General features: G+C 39.2%; 1 protein-coding gene across 8 annotated transcripts in view; it reads right to left on the reverse strand.

Annotated features, from left to right (window-relative positions):
- Window positions 1-7,341: 7,341 nt before the first annotated feature.
- Window positions 7,342-20,875, reverse strand: part of NR2C1 (nuclear receptor subfamily 2 group C member 1) — a 93,434-nt gene continuing 79,900 nt past the window's right edge. For all 8 annotated transcript variants that reach the window (XM_075067048.1, XM_075067050.1, XM_075067032.1 and 5 more), the window contains 4 exons: window positions 19,087-19,226; window positions 15,149-15,286; window positions 8,325-8,430; window positions 7,342-7,923 (listed from right to left, as the gene is read on the reverse strand). In XM_075067048.1, the coding sequence (XP_074923149.1) occupies window positions 7,749-7,923; window positions 8,325-8,430; window positions 15,149-15,286; window positions 19,087-19,226 (559 nt within the window). In that variant the 3' untranslated portion in view covers window positions 7,342-7,748. The remainder of the gene's footprint in view (window positions 7,924-8,324; window positions 8,431-15,148; window positions 15,287-19,086; window positions 19,227-20,875) is intronic.

The raw sequence follows: 20,875 nt of genomic DNA on the forward strand, positions 1-20,875 counted from the left end.
ATTTATGCTTCCAATTCTGAAAAATGAACACAGCACTGAAGAGCCCACTCTAACTAGAGACCCATATTCTTGTTTGTTCCCATAGACACTAATACACTTATATCAAATTATTTGCATTTTTAGATGTAAACCTCCTATGAAACATTCATCAAACAATTTGAATGTATTAAAAGTATGCTCAGTTAATTGTAAACTTAACAATTGGTCTTGTTAAAATTAACATTCTGGAGTGTTCTATCTTCTGTAATTTTATGTTTTCAGTTCTCCACGATTTTGATACAATAAACTGTGACACAACCTCCTTCACAACCAGATTTGGGATACAAATCTGGATCTCCAATTTAAAAAACTAGAACTCAGATTGACATGCCACCAGCAACATTTCAGCCTCTTGCTTCTATTCTTGCCTTTGACGTTAGGATTTGGGATCAAGCAGCAAAAAGGTCCTATAGCTTCTTTAAATCATATTTTAATTTTCTCTTTGTGCTAGTTCTTTCTTTTTAATTAGATCAAACCAAATTTCTAGAGACTGTGACTTTAGCATTGTCTGTTTGGGCTATTATTTCCGCACATTCTATTATTTACTTCCTACAACTAACTTTAGGCACATTAAATCAGATAAATTCTCACTGTGATATCTGGCAATCACTAAAGTCTCTTTTGCAGTATTAATCAGTAGCTTTAATATTTACTGGTTAGACTGAGAAACAACTATCTTCAAACACACTGAAGACTGAAAAATAAGACATTATCACATGTCCTGCCCACCCTCTTAAACATTCATAAGTCTAGCAAACCAAGTCCCTTATAAACATCACAACTCCCCTCATTTCACTCTTCAATATCCTATGACAGTTAAATCCATTCATTAATCTTGGACATTTCTCCAAACAAATGACTTCATCCATTCTACTTTACCTCTAGGGTTTGAAGACAGTTCTGCAGTTTTCACATGGTTTCCCAACAGACACAAGAAGAACCTTGATGTTCTTGTCATTTGTCTGTGTTTCAAAATGTTAAGTGGATTCATTCAAAGATTGAAATTAAAGTCTAATGTTTCTAGTATCTAAAAAAAATCCTTTCAAATATGTTCATGTAAGTATTTGAGTGACACAGAAGTTTAAAAAAAAAATGGAAAACCCTAAAAAAAAAATTTCTGGAAAGACAAAGTCTCCCCAAACCCTGTGTTATTCATAAACCTGTATCTGAGGCTTCTGAGAGGTAGAATCAGTTGTCACTGTAGAAATATTTACAAGTGACCCCTTTATGTCTATATAAACGTGTAACAACGGAACTGACAGGACTGTGTTTTTAAACTCATCACAGATGCTAGCAGACACAGCACTTTCCCCCTTGCTGCTATGGTGGTGAGAAACAATTTCAGCAAATAACATTCAAAAATAATAGGTTGGAAGAGCGCAGTACATGAAAGAAAGATACTGTGCATCTTTTACTTGTTGCAGTGGTTAAACAAATTTACATGCAAATTTAAATTAAAACAGACCACTTTTGATTATACACCTCTACCTCAATATAACGCTGTCCTTGGGAGCCAAAAAATCTTACCATGTTATAGGTGAAACCGTGTTATATTGAACTTGCTTTGATCCACTGCAGTGCACCCCCCTGGAGCACTGCTTTACTGCGTTATATCCAAATTCGTGTTATATCGGGTGGTGTTATATCAAGGTAGCGGTGTATTTCCAAATTATTTTATACAAACGTGCTGGCCCATTAGATCTAAAAGAAGGGTTCACCTGTGGGAGATAGGAACTCAAAGAACTCTACAAGTAACACTTTGAAATTACAGTAGCTTTAATCCAAAGATCTCAATGTACTTTTACAAACATGAATTAAAGCCACACAATCCCTTTATATGTAGGCATCATTAAACATAAATCTACTTCCATGCCAACAACTGCATTTAGATAGTTGTTTTTTAATACAGTCATTAATTTGAAACATAATTGGAATGTTGTAGTTAAACACACAATTGTTTGAAAGTCATAAAATTTGGATCTGATGTTAAAAATAAACATTTGAAAAATTCGAATTAATACTTCACCAATAGCTCTAAAATCATATGTCAGGTAGTCTGGAAATTCTTAAGGTTCCAATTCAAAACAGAACTCTGCCCCATTGGCCTCACTTTCCAATATGAGAACTCCACTAGCCACAACATGAGACACACAGCTTCACTGTTTTTCACAGTTAGATCTCGGAGCTCTTGTGAAGTTTAGTAGGGCACAATTTCTAAGCAGCTCAACAGGGAATGAGCTTCAGTCCTGTGGAGCATCTAACTTTTTCGCAATAGAAGCTGCAGAGTTAGCAGTTTTGGGTTTGCCTGCCAATCTAATAATATGTTGTATGCAGTGTAATTGTTGCCATGTTGGTCCCAGGATATTAAAGAGACAAGATGGGTGGGGAAATATTTTGTATTAACTAAGGCTATGTCTACACTGCGCAACTTTCAGTGGGACAACTGTGCTGTTGTAAGGTATGCAATGTACCTGCTCCTTGTCAGCAGGGGAGAGTTCTTCTGCCGACAAAATAAAACCAACTCCAATGAGGGGCTTTGTCGGAGGGAGAACGCCTCCTGATGATAAAGTGCTGTCCACACTGGCACTTTTAGTCAGTAAAACTTTTGTCGGCTGGGGTGGGTTTTTTTCATACCCCTGACCGACAAAAGTGCAGCGTAGACATAGCCTAACTTCTGTTGGAGAGAGAGAGAGAGAAGCTTTCAAGCCACACAGAGCTCTTCTTCAGGTCCGGGAAAGATACTCCGAGCACCACAGGTAAATGTAGAGTGGAACAGATGCATTTCTCAAAAGCAGCCACCATGGCCGCATGTGGCCACCAGGTTTTTCTGCAGCCACGACAGCCTCTTGGGCTATGGGGGAAGAGGTAAAGCAGTGGCCCCTCTCTGCAATGCCCAGGGACTCTGGGGGAGGGCATAAGCCCATCTTCAGCTGCAGGAAAGAGAGGCAACAGGTCATAAACCTGCACTACCCCTGCTCAGCTGGGGCCACTTAATACCTGCATCTCCCAAGCCTGAGGCAGGAGGTGCTGACTGGAGGGTGTCCAGCTGGTGGGGGAGGGAGGTGGAAAGGATCCAGCAAGGAGAAAGGGAGAGCAGAAAATGACAGAGGGAGGAGGGAAGGAAGAGGAGTGAGCAAGGGAAGAGAGAGCAGGAGGTAGGGCCTTGGGAGAAGAGGCAGGGCAGCAGGTCTGGTTTTCAGGCATTAGAAATCTGGCAATCCTAAAACAATCTGTTCCACCCTGCATTTACCTGTGGTGCTCAGAATATCTTTATCAAAACTGAAGAAGAGCTCTGTCTGGCTTGAAAGCTTCTCTCTCTCTCTCCAATAGAATTAAGTCCAATAAAAGGTATTACCTCAACCTCATTATCTTGCTAATCTAATCGTATAATCAAATAATTTCTAATTATGGAAGCTGGTATGAAGGTAGGCTTTTGGGCCTGGCAGTTTGGCTCTCTCAATTATCCAAAACTCCAACTATCTGAAGGCTTCAGAATATTTAACAAGGAGAATCCCTATATCGAATTCATGTGTTCTGCTATAAATGACATGAACTATATTATCTCCCATCCCATCCCCACACTCCTAGTTAATTTAGGAAGCTAATTTGAGCAACCTTTACTAACAACCCAATCACTAAAAATCAGAACAATTGCTAGTTAAGCCAGTCTCAACAGCCACAGCATCTTCAACTTCAATGTTACCCAAACATTAGAATACTCAAGCATAACAACGAATTCCAGAGATGTACAACAGACTCCTTTTCAATTCCACCACAGAATCACGAAACAATGCACACATCCAATATCTAACAATTACATTGAAACGCAAAACCATAACTGTCTTCAGACAATGATATATTTCTTATGGGCATGCATGTAGTGAAAAAGTCTGTGATGTGTTATTTGTAAATTAACATATATGAGGTTGAAGCTAGGGCTTTGCATTTGAGTGCTTGGGGATAGGGGAAGCAGGGCTGTATGAGGAAGATCAGAGGGGGAATGAGAGTTGTCCAGAGGCATTCATGGCTTGGTGTGGGCTGTGTGTGTATTGTATTAGAGAAACAGAAGTGACCCCCTGGAGAAAGCAGGGTGCATGTGATGGAGAGGATGTAGAAAATATTTTGGGAAGTGTTAGGGGGAGTATGAATAAACAGGGAGGTACAGAGGGAGAGTGGATTTGTATGCCACAGACCATCTCATGGAAGAAACTGTGGAGTTTCTGCTGAGGGAGGAAATATGCCAGGGGAGAAAAAGCTGGAGAGAAGCTGCACTCCAACAAGTTTCCTATGATTCACGAGTGGCTCACTCTTTTCCCTAAAAGCTCCTCGCCAGACTCATTTCTTCCCTTCTTAGGTGAGCACAAAGCCGTGTGAGGGAAAATGGATTAGGAAGCAGAGATGAAAGATAACGTATAGAGATAGGCAGGGATGGGGAACAGGACTTGGCAGCAGGGGTTGAGATCAGGTGGGCACTGTGGCCAGAGTGAGCCACAGCTTTAGTTTTGTTTTTGGGATAAGATTCCTTGTTCCCTCCTCTCAGGCAACCCACTCAAATGCCAACATCCACCAGTGTTCCCAACAAATGAAGAATAAACACGTTAACTGGATATTTCTGCAAAGATGATGGGCAGCGAAACAGGTAGCTTTGACACTTATATTGTCATAACTATATTTCAGACTTAACACTCCTCAGAACGAATTGCCATTTATTTCCTTGGGCTACTGTTTCAGGTTACCAGCACACACTGGTGGACACCACATTAGTTTACATTCAGAAGACTGTCTTTTGGTTGCAATGTAATAGACGTTTAATTTTTTTTAATATTTAAGCTACCAGTGAAAAGCTAAATTCTGTAACAAGAGATGGATTGAGAGGCCAATTCCACAATGGTAAAAATGGGACCTTGAGCGTTTTAATGATTTCTCCAAGAACTATTGTGTCCTTGAAAGCTTAAAACTGAGATAAAACCAAGACCAAAATTAGAATTGCTGCTGTAGCTTGTAATACAGTCTTAAACCAAAAAATTCTTCCAATCCAGCAATGTGCTACTTCTTATCCAAAATCGATTCACCAGTCTTTTAGTTCTGATGGCATTGAATAAACATCCTGAAATATAAATAATAATTTGTGACATGAACCATTACCAGAACTCATAATGGCACATTTCTATAATTATCAATGTATAGTGCTTTAAAAGCAAAGGATACTGCTTAAAGGTTTACAATAAATTATCAGATGTATTATGTATGCAAACTCATAAGCTAACAGCTAAGTGATAGAGAAACTAAGCGTTAATGGCAAAGTTAGAAATACCAAACTACTAGCATTCTCCCAATGTCTTCTTATTGACAATATTACATTGCACAACAGTGTACCCAGACTCCCTTTAAGAAATTGAATACACTGTCACAGACTATTTATCAATTCATATAAAATACTACAAATTGATAGGTAATTGCAATTGTTATTCTATAATAAAAAGTTACAATTTATTTTAAAAAATACAGCCAAAATAGAATTTACATTTTTAGTCACGTTTCAAGACATTTACAGTAGCTTTTATACAACAGCAAGACAATCACTGCGACATTCTGATGCTTATATTAAAACTGAACTACCAGTAAGATGTAGATGTGGGATGGAATAAGCAAACAAATGACTTTCAGTGACACTGAAGACAGAGGACACAGAACAAATGTACTAAGAGGACAGGATTGGTTTGTAACGCAGTTGACATTACAATGAAGTTCTTTTGAAACTATTCAAAATGTAACTATAAGCAGTACCAGGAAATATACCAGTAAGAAACATAATCTAGCACACTGTACAATAAATATTTTTAAGAAAAAATTATTTTGAACTACTCAGTTCATTATTTAGAACAGTGCTCCCATCTTTAATTGAAATGTACAAAACTATTCACTTTTCCATTCAAACGGTTTATACTAAAAATCAATTTTTTTCCTTAAATCAAAAGTTATAAATCTGTTGCAAACAATTTTATCCTTCAACTGGCAAAGAGGCCATTCTTTATTGGCTGGTAAAGACCATAGGTTGACAAGTCTTGACTAGATGCAAACTAGTTAGATTGCATAAAGACTAAATGCTGAAAATAAATAAAGTATGTGTTGTGGGGGACATCCCCAAAAAACTTGCCAAGCTAGAGAATTTTTAAAAAATACCTTTAATGCCCATGATGTAGTAATTTTCAGAGTTTAATTTTCAGTAGTAGGTCAACTGATGTTACTGGACTGTAACAAAATGGGAAAGAAATTGGCCAGCCTTCTATCCAACATCAACATAGCTCAGAAAAATTTAACTGAAGACAGCAGAAGCTATTCAACAGCGTGAAACCGAAAACAATCCGAATGGCAATGATGTGAGAATCTGTGGACACTGTTGACCAGAAAAATGTGTCTGTTTATACAAAAAAAGTTATGGGCTTGAGCTGAAATTCTTTAAAGCTGGTACATTTATCTGAGCAGCAGTAAACTTCAAAGCAAGCTTCACTCCTTAAATAAGCCCATAAGATACCAAAGTGCAATAATAACTGCAACAGTTAAAATAAATGCTGGTAAATGAACAAAATGAATATAAAAATCCCTTTATTCATTTATCTGTTTTATTGTTTAAGATTACCCCTACTAAGAAAACTCAGCTCCTGATCAGAAGCATGAAATTATATTACAAAAGAAATGAAAAGATTTATTCAAACCTTTGGGGAGTGAGAGAATGTGGTGGAGAGAACAGAAGAACCTCCATTATAGGGCCCCAGGTCATGATAAATAGAAGAACGATGGTCCACCAGGCACAGAACAAAGTGTACTCTAGGTTCAATCAGTACTAGAAACTTATTTAGTTAGAAAAATACAACAGAAATCTGATATAGTAATAAACTATTTTGGAAAATAGTTTATTCTTAGTCAGTTTCCCACTGTATAATACAAATAGCTAGTATCTGCCAATACACAACACTGGAACATACTAAACTCTTGACATCCAGAATAGCATCAAATGTTATTGCCAATAATGGAGGTGGACTATGATCCGCTGCATCGAGGTATCAAGAGAATATTTTTTTAAAAATCTGCGTGCTTTCTATAATTTCTCTGCCCTTTTCATGGTACCAACTACTTCATAAAACAAGAACTTCAGCTCTTTTCAAAGTAGTTGAAAGAAAAATGAAGTTGATTACAAAGGTCTCACTTCAATTGAAATATTTTTACCTTTTTAGGATTTCTGACCATCATGTTCCATTGTATCAGTGAGAATGAATTATAGCAAAACACTGAAAACACAACTCAGAGAAGAAGGTTAATTTATTTTTTTCTAAAATTAAGTAGTGACACCTTAATTCAGTCAACACTCTTCTTCACCAGGCTGGATTTTCCTATTCATTTTGGACTTCATAAACAAAATTCCAGGTTCATCTATCTACAAAAATACGGTAGATAATTTTTGATTTTCATTAAATGCCAGATAATTTACAAGTCCTTGAAAACCAGAAGAAAAAAGGAAGTCATCCTGTATCCCTCAAGACACTCTGCAGCATTTCCCAAATGTACTGGAAAGGAGGAATTTTAGCCTTCTTTAAAGTTTTAAAAGTTGCTGGGGAAGGCTTCTTGCCATCTCTTGGAGACAGTATGCCATAACTAGCATGGTGATGTACATTTACATCACCACAGCACAGAATCCTTGTTTTCCATCTTTATACAGAATGACCAATAATTTGAGAGTTGTAGTCTGCTGTCTCCATTCTTAGGATATATGGGATGATGCTGTCAATCTGAACATTTCCAATCAGTCCTGCAAAGAACAACTCTTCTGTGATGGTAGCACTCATCAGTCTAAGGGCAGGCAATCGGAGAAGAAGCCTAGATAGCCTGAAAAACAGGTTTGGCAAAAGAGAATTACAGTTTAATAGGCAAAGCGAGGCTTCCTTTTGATGTTATCCTGTTATCAATAAGAAAAAAATTATAAAGGATTACACTTTTGGTCATAGTTCAATAAAAGCTCAGCTCTTAGGAGGTCTAGTATTAAGCTTTTGTAAGTATGGAAAACAGATCAAGTTTTAAATTAATCCAGTATTTAATTTATAACTAGTCACATCTTTGACATTAGCGCAAACAGATATTAACAGGCATTTCAATATATGTAGCTTGCAACACTTTTCACTTGATTGATTCTCACATTTCTTAAAATGAAATACTTCTCAAATCAAAATAACTGAAGCTCTGAAGAAATGAAAGAAAAATCAAGCATATGATCTATATAATTTACATACCTGTAAGTATCATCTGGATATGCTTTTGTTACATAATCTTGGAACTCCATGTAAGCCTTTTCTTGAAACTTTTCAATCTGTATCACATTTTCTAGACCTGGGTGATCTGAAACACAATTTATATTGTTATACCTGCTCTGATGCACAAAACAAAAACAACAAAGCCCATCTGGGGCAACCATCCAATTAATTACTTTGCTACTGTAGCAACTTCTGGGTGTTTTCTGACAATTTTGATGCTGGGCACCTCCCCTTATTTGGATTCTTTTCTTAGATGACAGAGATCTATTTCATTTAAGCTGCCCAGATGAATATATTAGACTGCTCTAGTAGTCCAAGCAAATGCCGTTCTTGCCATGTGTAAAACTATGTCCATAATCTCATTCACATTTGATCTTGGCTCCAGTTATTGTGTTCCAACAGAACATAGTAGCATTATTTTGATATGTTGATAGTTCATTGGACAGTTGTGTGCTTAAACATTACAGGGAGCCTAGCCGCCATCCCAGACTCCATTTTCTTTACTTTATTTCTTCTCTGGAACTGCTGGAGCTAATTGCCCCCCAATCTCTCTCCCCCTCCTGCAGATCAATTCCTCCCAGCCCATTGTCTGCTCCCCGCACTGGTTCAGCTCTGCACACCTGAAGGGTGGTCAGTTCCCCCCCGAACGTGAGTCAGTGCTGATGCCTTGTCCTGTGAGCTTGGCATGCTGTGCGCTGTCTGTGTCCGTTGCCCTGTGCCTGCGATTCATCTGCAGCTACCTCCTGCCTATGAGGTCAGTGCAGCGGCAGCTGCATGCCCTGCTCCTGTCAGCCGCTGTTGCCTCACTCTCCTGTGCGTGCTCTGGAGTGAGGTGACAGCAGCCAACAGGAGTAGGGCACACAGCCATCACTGCACCAATCCCACAGGCAGGAAGAGGTGATTGGAGATGACCTGAGCCAACCCAGAGAGCATCAAGTCGTTTTTACACACAGTCTGAACCCGACACTTGTAATCAGGTGCCATCAGGTTCGGATTGGGTTGGAAGGTGCTACAACTCCCCCAAACCCAATATTTCATAACTCAATGGTATAAACATCCTGTCCTGTGAATGATCCCTCAATTTCTTAACTCCATAAGCCATCTATAAAGTATGGTTCCAAAGTAAACAGCAGAAGGGAAGGTCAAGTGTGACTGCACAGAGGAAATGTGTTTCGAGAACATGAGTTACCGCTGGAAGTAACTTCTTCTTTCTCCTTCATGATATTACTTTCAGAGCCCAACTACAGGAGGTTAGCTAGTAATCATATCCCTAAAAAGGCAGGCTGAGGCACTTTGCTAGTTCATCAGTGACTAAAGCACTGTCCTGCTGATACTAACGTGTATTCTTGATACTATGTGGAAAGAAAAGCAATTTGTGAACATATGAATTGAACTCCATGTAGCAGCCATACAGATTTCAGATAGGGGCACAGGGTAATACATTCCCACTGAAGCTTCCATCCCACTAAGTCAGTTAGCCTTGAGACACTGAAGGCACAAACATCAGCTAGTTCATAACTTGACTGGATGAACATTCCTTTCCAGTCAGAAAAGACTTCCAGGGATACTTCTGACAACACAAGTGTCAGAAGAAAGTAACTGGAAACACACAGGAAACTAGGTCAAGCCTTTGACATTTGAGCAAACTTTTAAAACTTGTTGCACTTTACAGTGTAAAACTTCCCAGTGAAATGTTTTCTACACTCCCACTGCCTTGATCTCTTCAGACAAGGACAAAACATCCGGTCCTAAAACCTAGCAGTCATGCTGTTGAGGCATGTTTGCATCACCTTGTTGCTGTGTTGGAGCAAGATATATCAACACTGGGAGAGTAAATGAATAATTTTTGGATAGAGAAGCAAGTGTACCACAAGGCATGAACTACCCCTTTGTAAGGCTAGACTCTTATGAGCCAGCTGTGCCCATAGGAAGACTTTTGATGAGTCAGATGAGTTGCAGATACCATCAAGCACTTGGTGAACACCAAGGGGGCAATTGCTGAACCTCTCACGAAACTGAGGTACTTCTTGTGATTCTTATCTGAATGTAACAGCAAGCATATTAAATATCAAGGACACAAATCAGCCTTGAAGTTCTATAGCAAGGATTATGCTCCCTTGAAAAAACAGATAATTTTACTTTCCTTCGGTATCTTTCAGTCACTTTCCTTCTGTACCCCTGTTCAATATAAGGAGCTCAAAATAGGGTAGGCGTTTACTTTTGGAACTTCTTTCTGGTACCTTTCTTCCAGGGTGGTTTTCATTTCCAGTACATCCTTTTCTCCCACTAGTTTTTCATGAGAGGAATTAAAAAAAAAGAAAAAAAGAAAAGGAAATGGAAGGTAGACCAAGTTTTGCCATGCTATGAACTCCAAGGAGTACCCCTTTCAATGATCTTTAGGATTCAGCTACATGAAGAAATGGTCTGTCATGCCTGTAAATACTGAAACAAAGAATACCAAAAGACTAGGGTAGAAGAGCCTCTCTGGCACATCCCCAAACTTGCTGCTAACATGCAGTGCCACGAGTAGATGAAACTACTGAGGCAGAAAAGAACACCTTTTCTCTCTTCTGAAAACAAAAGGGCTTCCCAGATTGTCTCTGTGTTTGCTGGCACCACCATTCCGGAGCCTGAAATATCTCTTCAACATGACAGCCACAGCCAAAGACCTGGCTGTAGTGTCCATGATAACAAATGAAGCTGCCAGAGAATTTCTGGACAACTAGCCTTTCTGGTATAAGACCAGAAATTCCTTGGTTTGGGGAACATACTGGGTTCAAGTAACAGCTCTGGACTAGAACAAAACATCTTATCTGGCCATAACTCTAGCAATTTGGTCTCTCCGTGCCCATGTTTTGATGACACTGTCCAGCTCTAGATTTATCATTTACAGCAGAAGTCACAACTGGCCCAGAGTAAAATATTGGAAAAATAACTGATACCCACACTGGTAACCTGGTATAAGGAATCTGGTTTCCTTGAGGCAGAAGCAGCAGAGTAAGAGTGATTCCAGACCTCTTTAACCAGCTCATTTTATTCTCTTTGTACTCCAGGATTCAAAAAATGTGTGTGGCTTGTCAGACAAAACTGCCAGTGGAATACCAATATCACAGCAATTCTACCCACCAAATCCTGAAACGCTTTGGCATAACTCACAGAAGAGGAATTCCTAGGACTGCCTCACCAGCTCCTGCTCCTCAGAGAGGATGCATTTGATTTCAAATCAGGCACAACTACCACTCTTGAAGATTTAAAATAGAGGAATCCCAGGGATCTCTGAAGAGGCTGTCACCTTCTTTGTAGGAGAAGGCTTCCGGGGGGGGAGGGGGAGATGTTGGTCTTCCATCATCTCATCACAGAGGCCACTTAAGGAGGAAGGGAACCACAAGGATCAAAAGCCCCAAGGTAGCCAGTACATGTATGGATGACAACTGGGTAAAATTTTGATTTTGGACCTGTCCAGGCTGACAACTAAGGTTCTAAAAGTTTTCCTGTACCTAAACCAAGTTCCCTTTGAGGTGGAGCTGCAGCAGACTGGGAAAGTACCTGGTTTTCTCAGTTTTAGGAAATCTATAGCATCAATCTTGGAAAAGGCAGGAACCATGAATCCAACAATGGCCCTTCCATATGACAGCCTGGAGCAGATTCATTGTGGGATCCTTGCCAGAGCATCTCTTTCCCTCACAGTACAGCTTTTTAGAATGACCAGTGCCAGAAGATGTGCCTTCTTTGGCTCCATCTGAAGAATTCAGGTCTTTAGCTGGGGAAATGTGCTTCATTAGCCTGGGATTTTATGGTAGGCATTAGCACCAAGGAAGGCTTATTGTCTATTGTCTAAGGAAGGTCTATCAGACTCTTGCATTACCAAAGCCTCTTGTAGCAGCAGATTCTAGAGTACAGTCTTATGGTACTCTGGGACCTTTTCATGCCTATCTGAAGTACAGAACTTTGTGAGATAAGAGGAATCTCTTTTAAATCCCATTCTTTGAGATGGGCCTCCCATTGTAAGTAAGGCTGAAGGAGACCTTATATATCTATATCTATATCTATATAAAAATGACAAGTGAGAAAAAACCTTAAACCTAACTCTACCAGTGCAACTATTTACAACTAGATTTGCATGTATAAGATTAGAGAAAAGGAAGAGTTTGGTTCTGTCACTTTCCAGGTGGCAGACTGGGGAATTTGAAGAGGGAGGATATTTATACATGCTGTCTGTGGAACGCTGGACTTGAGGAAATTGAGTGCATCCCATAACTGCCATCTGCTGTCTGAAAAGCGTCCATGATTAGGCATATGACTCCTACTCTGGGGCTCTGTATAGGTAACGTCATGAAGAATGTAGAGGTACAGTATGATGATTGGTGTGGAAGAGAGGTAGTGGGGGGCCTTCCTTTTTATTACCTCCTGTTCCTGAACTCAGTGTTCCAGTTCTTGTTTGTGTGTGTATGTAGTGTTGGGTGTGATAGGCTGAAGACAGTGGAAAAACCTTAACATGAAAATAGGATGTTTTCCAGTCTGAATGATGAATGATTAAGTATAATGAATTCCTGGTGTTTAAATAATATATAATGAGGTACTGTATGACAGATATAACCACTGTATTTTTACTGTTGCCTTTATTGTCTATATTCATAGATATGGCATAGTAAAGGCTACACAGCAGCTGCCGTCTATTCCTCAAGACTCACAATCTATTGAAATAAAACAAAGTCTTCATTATCACAGAAATCGTATGCAAATAGAGGATACAAATTATAAGGCTATTAGCATAGATGCTAAAATAATGATACTACTGACAGAGCGGTATCCAAGGGGATTTAGTGACTTTTTAAAATTCACCTCTGTTGGATATCAGCTTCAGGAAAGGTAGAGCAAAGAGAAGACATACTTGTTATTGTTGCTTTTAGAACATTTATGAGAAAAATGAGCAGACTGCAGACTTGCTCAGCAAATATCAGAGTAAAAAACTGCTCTAAATACAGAAAAATACCTGGCAGTTCATGTTTCCATATCGCAATTTTTGTTCTTTTCTATTATAAATCTTTGGATCTGTAAACGATGGATGAAAATCCTGGGGTCTGGAGATAATATCTTGGTGTAAATCAAATTACACACAAAAGACTACATTAAAAGAATGTTAAAGTAGAAAAGTCAAGCACTCAAAAGTTAGGAAAAGCCAGAATTAAGGTTAATTTGCTCCCCTTCTATGTATGTAGTATGATACAGTGTTTAATTACCTGATCAAACATTACTTCCACAGGACCTCTGCCTCAAACAGTGAATATGACAGACCGTGCTACTTAATATTTTATTTCATCCTCATTTTTCAATGTGTGCCGCTTCCTTTCCCACCCCTCCCTACTTACTGAACACTATTCAAACCCTGGCTCTGAATAGAGAATTTATTTATTTCTTCATGAGGTTTTCTATGTTGCTGATCATTATATTATCTGAGTATTTCACAAACATTAATTTAATTTAATTTCACAGCCTCCCTGCAAGATGAGGGAGTGGTGTTACCCCCTATTTTACACCTGGGGTACTGAGAAACAGAATGATTAAGGTCAGAAGTATCCACTAATTTTGAATGCCCATTTGACGTAACTAGAATCTAATTTTTCAAAGCATTATATAGCAGTTTATACATTCAAAGAACACCTTCCATTGTCTTATGTGGCAGCTGAGAGCGATCAATACTTCCACAAATCAGGCCTCATGGTCTCATTTTGGGCTTCCAAAAAATAAGAAACAGACAATTAGTGACAAATTGTGAAAAGCTTGGTTTAAGTGACCTGTCTACCACCACACTGGAACTCCAACAGAGGCAGGGATAGAATCCCATTCTCTAGGACAGCATTCAACATCCTTAACCATGAAACTATCCTTTCTCTTCCTGCTATCCCCTGCCTCATTCACTACATCAATTCCAACTTCCACAACAAATGAGGCAGGAGTCCTACAGACAACAGTATTCTTTACTACACAACACTGAATCATCCCCAGAGCAGGTCCACCCTGTGCACTGAATGCGGCAGGTGTCCTATGGAAAAAATGGTATGTGATCATATAATTAGACTGTCTCATAATACATATGCACAAGGCAGCTAAATCAAGGTTGCACAGGCAACCATGATTCTCACATTTTCTAACTTTTGAATGCTTGACTTTGCAACCTTAACATTCTTTTAATACACATCCCTCTCTCCTCACCCTCGCTCCCAAGCTCCTCATCTGATCTCTGTATCTCCCAATCCTGTCTCACTCTCCCTCCCTCAAAGGCTTTTTGTCCCAATCTCCTAGTCCTGCCTGCCCCTCACCTACTTATCTGATGTCACCCCTGAACTGTGCTCCTAAGTCTTCCTTCCTTCCAGTCTCTCCCCTCTCCAACTGATTCTCAAGAAGCAGAATTAGAGAACATGATGGTAAAAACCATTGGTCAATCTGCCTTATCATTTCTAGTGTTGTTAGCAATTGCTGAGCTGCGCTGGTGCTACCGCAACTTTGGGAGAAATGTCTAAAATTCTCAGTGAAGATGGAACCTTTGGTAGACTGGGAGAAGGAGGACTTTTAGATTTTAAATTAGCACCTAATTAAAATAAAAAAAGGTTCACACATTTGTTGCAGCTACAGAACTAAAAGGTCGGAAATTTATGAACTTGCATAGAAAATCACTCTCTCCCACACTTTTAACTGAAAGCTTGGATTTTGGAAAATACAATAACTTTTAAATACACTGTAAATACTCAGATCTCAATTGTCACAGAAAAGAAGAAAATTTTAAGTTAAAAATAATTACATACCAGGACTGAAGAGGACGATTGCTTTCAGATAAGCATATTCATACCCATCTAGGCAAAGCTTAACCATACTGTTACAGAACTCTTGCAGTTTGAAGATATGCTCCATCACTAGTTTTCCTCTATCTGTGGACAGCTTATCTAGATTAGTACAAAAAATTGAAGAATGGATTTTCTGGATAAATTTAATCCTGATTTCTAAATGATTCATACAGTTGGTAATATGAATCCATATTCTTCTTCTGAAGGAAAAAACTACAGGCCAATGAATATTTTATTTATTTATTTAAATACACTTCATGATTAGTCTGATAATCCTACTAAAGAGTCCAATGATCAGAGGTGGACTGGCACCTGAAATATTAATCACCAGAAGGGGGAAGAAGATTACATACTAGTAAATGGAATTCCCTGAATGTATTACGCCCCTGCATATGTACTCCATAAGAGTCATGTTCCATGCTCACTCATTACAGAAGCGTTAGCAGCACCAAATCTATTAAAGAGCACTTCCTCCATTTCAGGATCCAAATGTTCTAGAATCGAAGTCTGTAAAAGGATCCACCCCATGCCTGCCTTAGCTGTATTCCTAAACTATCATTTTAAATACATGACTGCAGTGGGGACGGTTTTTTGGATAGTAGCACGATTACTTTCCCCTTTTTAAAAGTAAGATGAGTCAATTTTTAGGAATCCAAACCAAGTGGCTAGTTGAAGACACACAAAACATTCAAGATCTAGACAGAAAATCTTGCCCCATTTAGGGGTATTAGAGCTAACACTACTAAGAGGAATATAAGGAATTCTCTGGAGAGGTCTATGAGTTTAATACCACAAGAGCCTGGCCCATGCTAGAACAATTAAAGTAACTTGAGCCCCAATCTAACTATTATAATTTTAAAACTATTAAAGCAAATCTATTTCTTTTTAGACATATAGAAAAATCATAGAATGGTGATGAAGGACAAAGCATCAAAGACTGAGATGTTATGTGTATCTCACAAGCAATTACAGCCCTGTTTTTCTTTTCTTTTTTTTTTTGGTAGATGTGAACAACAAAGTACCGTAGAACAAGACGTTTCAATATAAGGGGCTGATACCTCTAAGGGTACGTCTACACTATAAACCCACCGTGTAATTACTGCGGTGGTGCACGTCCACGCTACCTTCCTTGGGTCAGTGGTGCACATACTCACCAGCAGTGCTTCCACTGACCTACGAGGGGCAGTGTGAGGAGCTGAGAGGCTGGTCTCTCAGCTCTGCTGGCGGCTCCCTGCCATGAGCCTGACTGAGCTACAGGCTCCCTGCGGGAAGCCCCCTCCTTGCTCCCTGCTCCTGATGTCACCTGGAGCGTCTTGTCCCTCCCTGCTCCATTCCCCACCAGGGGCAGGGGAAAGCTGCCCAGGACTTCTCGCTATCAGGGAGTGGCATCCAGCCCTCTCCCCACCTGGAGCTGGGCAACTTTGTCAATTTCATGGCTCACCTGGGCTTCTCACCCCAGCTTCTAGCTAGGAGTAGGGTCCAGTCACCCAGCTCTCCAGGGCAGCAGGTGCTTTCTTATCAATTTCACGGCTTCTGCCCTGAAACTGACAAGAAAGCCGATGTAAGGGATGCAGTGTCTACACAGATACTGCATGGCCCAAACTACACCGACATCAGCCTTACACCTCTTGTGAAGGTGGAATTGTTATGCTGGTTTAGTAGAGCACTTAATTCAGTGGGAGGAAGGCTGCAGTGTAGACACTGACATAATTAGGCCAACATAAGCTGCCTTATGTTGACCTAACTGTGTAGTGCAGACCAGACCTGAGGGATATAAGATTTTTGCAGGTAAAGCAAAGATCTCTTTTGAAGAATTTTTTTTGGGGGCGGGGGGGGGGGGAATTTTTCAAAAAATGGTGCCTAAATTTGGTTTTCTGAGTAAATACCCTGATTTTCAAAATTCCTGAGTATCTAGCAGCTTTCCCTGAAATCAATGAAGGCCACTGGATGCACAGCAATTTTTAGAGTCAGGCCTCTCATTTAGGACCCTAACAGTAGGCACTAATTTTTGAAAACTCTAGCCTTAAGAATTTCCCTTTTTTCTACTGTAATCTTCCATGGAGCAAGATGAAGAGGATGTTCTTTGCTTCATTCCAAAGACCCGCACTCATAAAATAATTCAGTGAACTCAGGTTTCACTTTCTTTACTTTATTCTTTTGTTGTTCTTACTGAAACTCACCTGAAGGCCTAACGTCACCTCCAACCTCTCAGAACAAGAAGAGAAAGACTGAAATTGGTGGCTTCTTAGGAATTGCTATTCTTCTCATAGAGTCGAAAGTACTCCTATAAGTGTTAGGACCTGACTGTCTCATCACAGATCTTTCCATACCGACAGAGACCCAGTCAAGCAGCTCTTCAGTGGTTAAGGAGAATAATTTATCAGCCTCCTCTTTATACCAACCTTTTATATACTAGAAAACTTATGTCCCTCACTCAGTCTTCTTTTCTCCAGGCTAAATAAACCCATTTTTAAAAAAAATCTTTCTTCATAGGTTATGTTTTCTACACCTTCAATAACTTTTGGTGCTCCCCTCCAGATTTTCTCCATTGACTTTATATTGTCAGGCTGTAGTGTTACCACCCGGAATGAAGGAAGGCAGTCCACACTTATCTTTGAGCTTTTATCTTTGGCTTTCTGGATTCTCTATCACAGAATCAGTTTGCATCTAGTTCACATTCAGAAGTCTTTCCTCTCCCCCTCACTAGCACAAGGACTGTTTTTTTTTTGCAGGGTATGTGTGTTAAAACAAATTCTCAGGTACAATTATGTGGCAGTTATGAATAGAGCCCTGACTAGCATAGCTCCATGGATCATGAGTTATGTCATGATACCTACAATGGGAATCTACAGACCCAATTCATGAAGGAGAAAAAAATATTGTAACCTTTCCCTTCTCCATAATACATTTCAGTCAAATTCAAGTACATTTTAAAGTTAGGACTGCAAAGAAGCAACTAAAACAAAAATACTTAAGTCTCCAGGAACATGGAGAATCAAATTAATATGCTAAAAGTTTCTTATACTATAAACTGCTTCTAGTTTTAGGAACATATTTTACATGATTTTCCATAATGGGACTTGTACAGTAATAGATCTTAAGGCCAGAAGGGACCATTGTGATTGTCTAGTCTGACCTTCTGAATTACACAAATAATAGGATATCCATGTATTAATAATTCCTTCTTTAAATTAACAGTGGCCGTGCTTGAATTAGAGTATGTATATCTGTTAGAAAAACATCCAATCTTGATTTAAAAATTTCCAGTGATGGAGAATGAACCACAACCCTTCATAAGCTGTTCCAATGATTAATTGCCCTCACTGCTAAAAACTTGCAACTTATTACTCTTTCACTTCTCAAATCATATAAGCTATACACTGCCCACTAAGTTTGTTTAGTTTGTGAAATCTTAATTCTACTAAAACTCAGAATTTAGTCTTGCTTTACACCATACAAAACAGCAAGACTTCCAACACAATTTTATAGAGACTGATGACTGAATGCAGGACGCAAGTCAATTTTGACTGCACATATTTTCCTTGAGGTTGTTGAGCATATACTATTGAACTTTGCATTTTTAATTAGATTATTTGTCTAAAAATTTTCTGTGAGGAAGAGAGAAAATGGAAAGGAAGGGGATACATTAAAATACAGTTTTTATTATTACTAAATGTGACAGACTTCTGTAGGTTTGCTAAAATTTTCCCCATTTTTCATGGACTTTACATTATTATTTCAATAGTGGCCATTCAACTATGTACACAATAAATTCCCATTAACAATTCACAGACAACTAGTAAACTTCTGCACAGTATAAAAATTATGCACTGACATTTAACTCATGCTGTTAATTAACTCCCCATCTACACCCTGAAAAATGGCAGGATGCATCTTACCTTGCTGTAAGCTACCATGCAGGTGATTAACAAATGCAGTTAATATAGTTGCCACATTCATCACTTGTGAACACTGTGCAAGACCCAGTGTAAAAAGTTCGTTCCAGCAGGCTTTTACTAATGATATGCTGTTATCTTGCCTATTTAAAGGAACAAAAAAATTTGGTTAATGAAATTGTTTACTTGCAATTAAAGAGTGCTTCACATCTGCAGAGCACAGCACAAATAGTAACAATTAATCTAGTTTAGCCATTACTACCCCTTCCAACAAATCAAGATGCAGATCAAAAATATTTTTATTTGCATGTTAGTATTAAAATTCCCCAGTTTATGTTAGAAGTGGCATTTGTACAGAAGTTGGTTTATTTTTAAAGAACTAAAAATTAATAGTCTGCATTACAGAACGGGCCACCCAAATACTCTGAGAGAATTTGCTTCAATACAGAAATAAAACACCCTCCAATTGCACACCAATTGTGTAAGTCTCAACTACCTCCCCACACAAGAACCCATAAGCAGAATCATCAAACAACTACAATCCATACTCAGTGGGGACCCCCATTGTGAAAGAAATCTTTTCTGAACCCCTCTTCTAGCTTTCAAACAACCTGCCAACTCTCCAAGCTCAGCAGCAGCAGCAAAAACAGGAGAGGACAAACCAACTCAAAGTAGCACCAGACCCTGCCAGAACAGATGGAAAACCTGCAGACATGTCTCCCCTGCAACAATGATCAATGCCCACTCCCACATACCTTTCTAAATCCATGGGTCCTACACATGCCTAACCCAACATGTGGTGCACCTCATCCAGTGCACTAAATGCCCCAATTATACCTATGTGAGTGAAACCAGACAATCACTACTCTTGAATGAATTCCCACAGGAAAACGATAAAAGAAAAAACATTGTATCACCTGTGGATGAACACTTTTCACCAAGTGATCACACTATACCTGACTTATCAGTCCTCCTCCTCAAAGGAAACCTGCACAACACTTTCAAGACAAGCCTGGGAGCTTAAATTCATAACTTTGCTAGACACTAAAAATCATCTACTGAATAGACACACTGGATTTATGGCTTACTGCAACAATCTATAAACCACTAACAACTGCCCCTGATGTCTCCTCTCCTTCTCCCCTCCCCCCATGAGTGGAAGACTGTTAATGGTCCACTTCACCTTGAAATTAACTACTTATGCTAACCAATCTGTTCCACTTTATATTTAGCTATGACGCTCTGAGTACATTTCCCAGACGTGAAGAATAGCTCGGTGCAAGTCCAATGAAAGATATTACCTCACCCGCCTTGTCTCTCTACACATCCCTAGCACAAGCAAGCTGATAGACATCATTAGTTAAATTTTCAATGCATGTCCTATCACATTAATTTGCACAGGGTTTACACTAGTTTTCAAACAATATTTATATGCAGTGACAGAAGTTCAAATGGCTCCTGTGTTGAGGATTCATAGATTCATAGACTCTAGGACTGGAAGGGACCTCAAGAGGTCATCGAGTTCAGTCCCCTGCCCTCATGGCAGGACCAAATACTGTCTAGACCATCCCTGATAGACATTTATCTAACCTACTCTTAAATATCTCCAGAGATGGAGATTCCACAACCTCCCTAGGCAATTTATTCCAGTGTTAACTACCTGACAGTTAGGGAACTTTTTCCTAATGTCCAACCTAAATCTCCCTTGCTGCAGTTTAAGCCCATTGCTTCTTGTTCTATCATGAGAGGCTAAGGTAAACAAGTTTTCTCCTTCTCCTCATGACACCCTTTA

This window comes from Chelonoidis abingdonii, chromosome 1 (genome assembly GCF_003597395.2).
Source record: "Chelonoidis abingdonii isolate Lonesome George chromosome 1, CheloAbing_2.0, whole genome shotgun sequence".
Lineage (NCBI taxonomy): Eukaryota > Metazoa > Chordata > Testudines > Testudinidae > Chelonoidis > Chelonoidis abingdonii.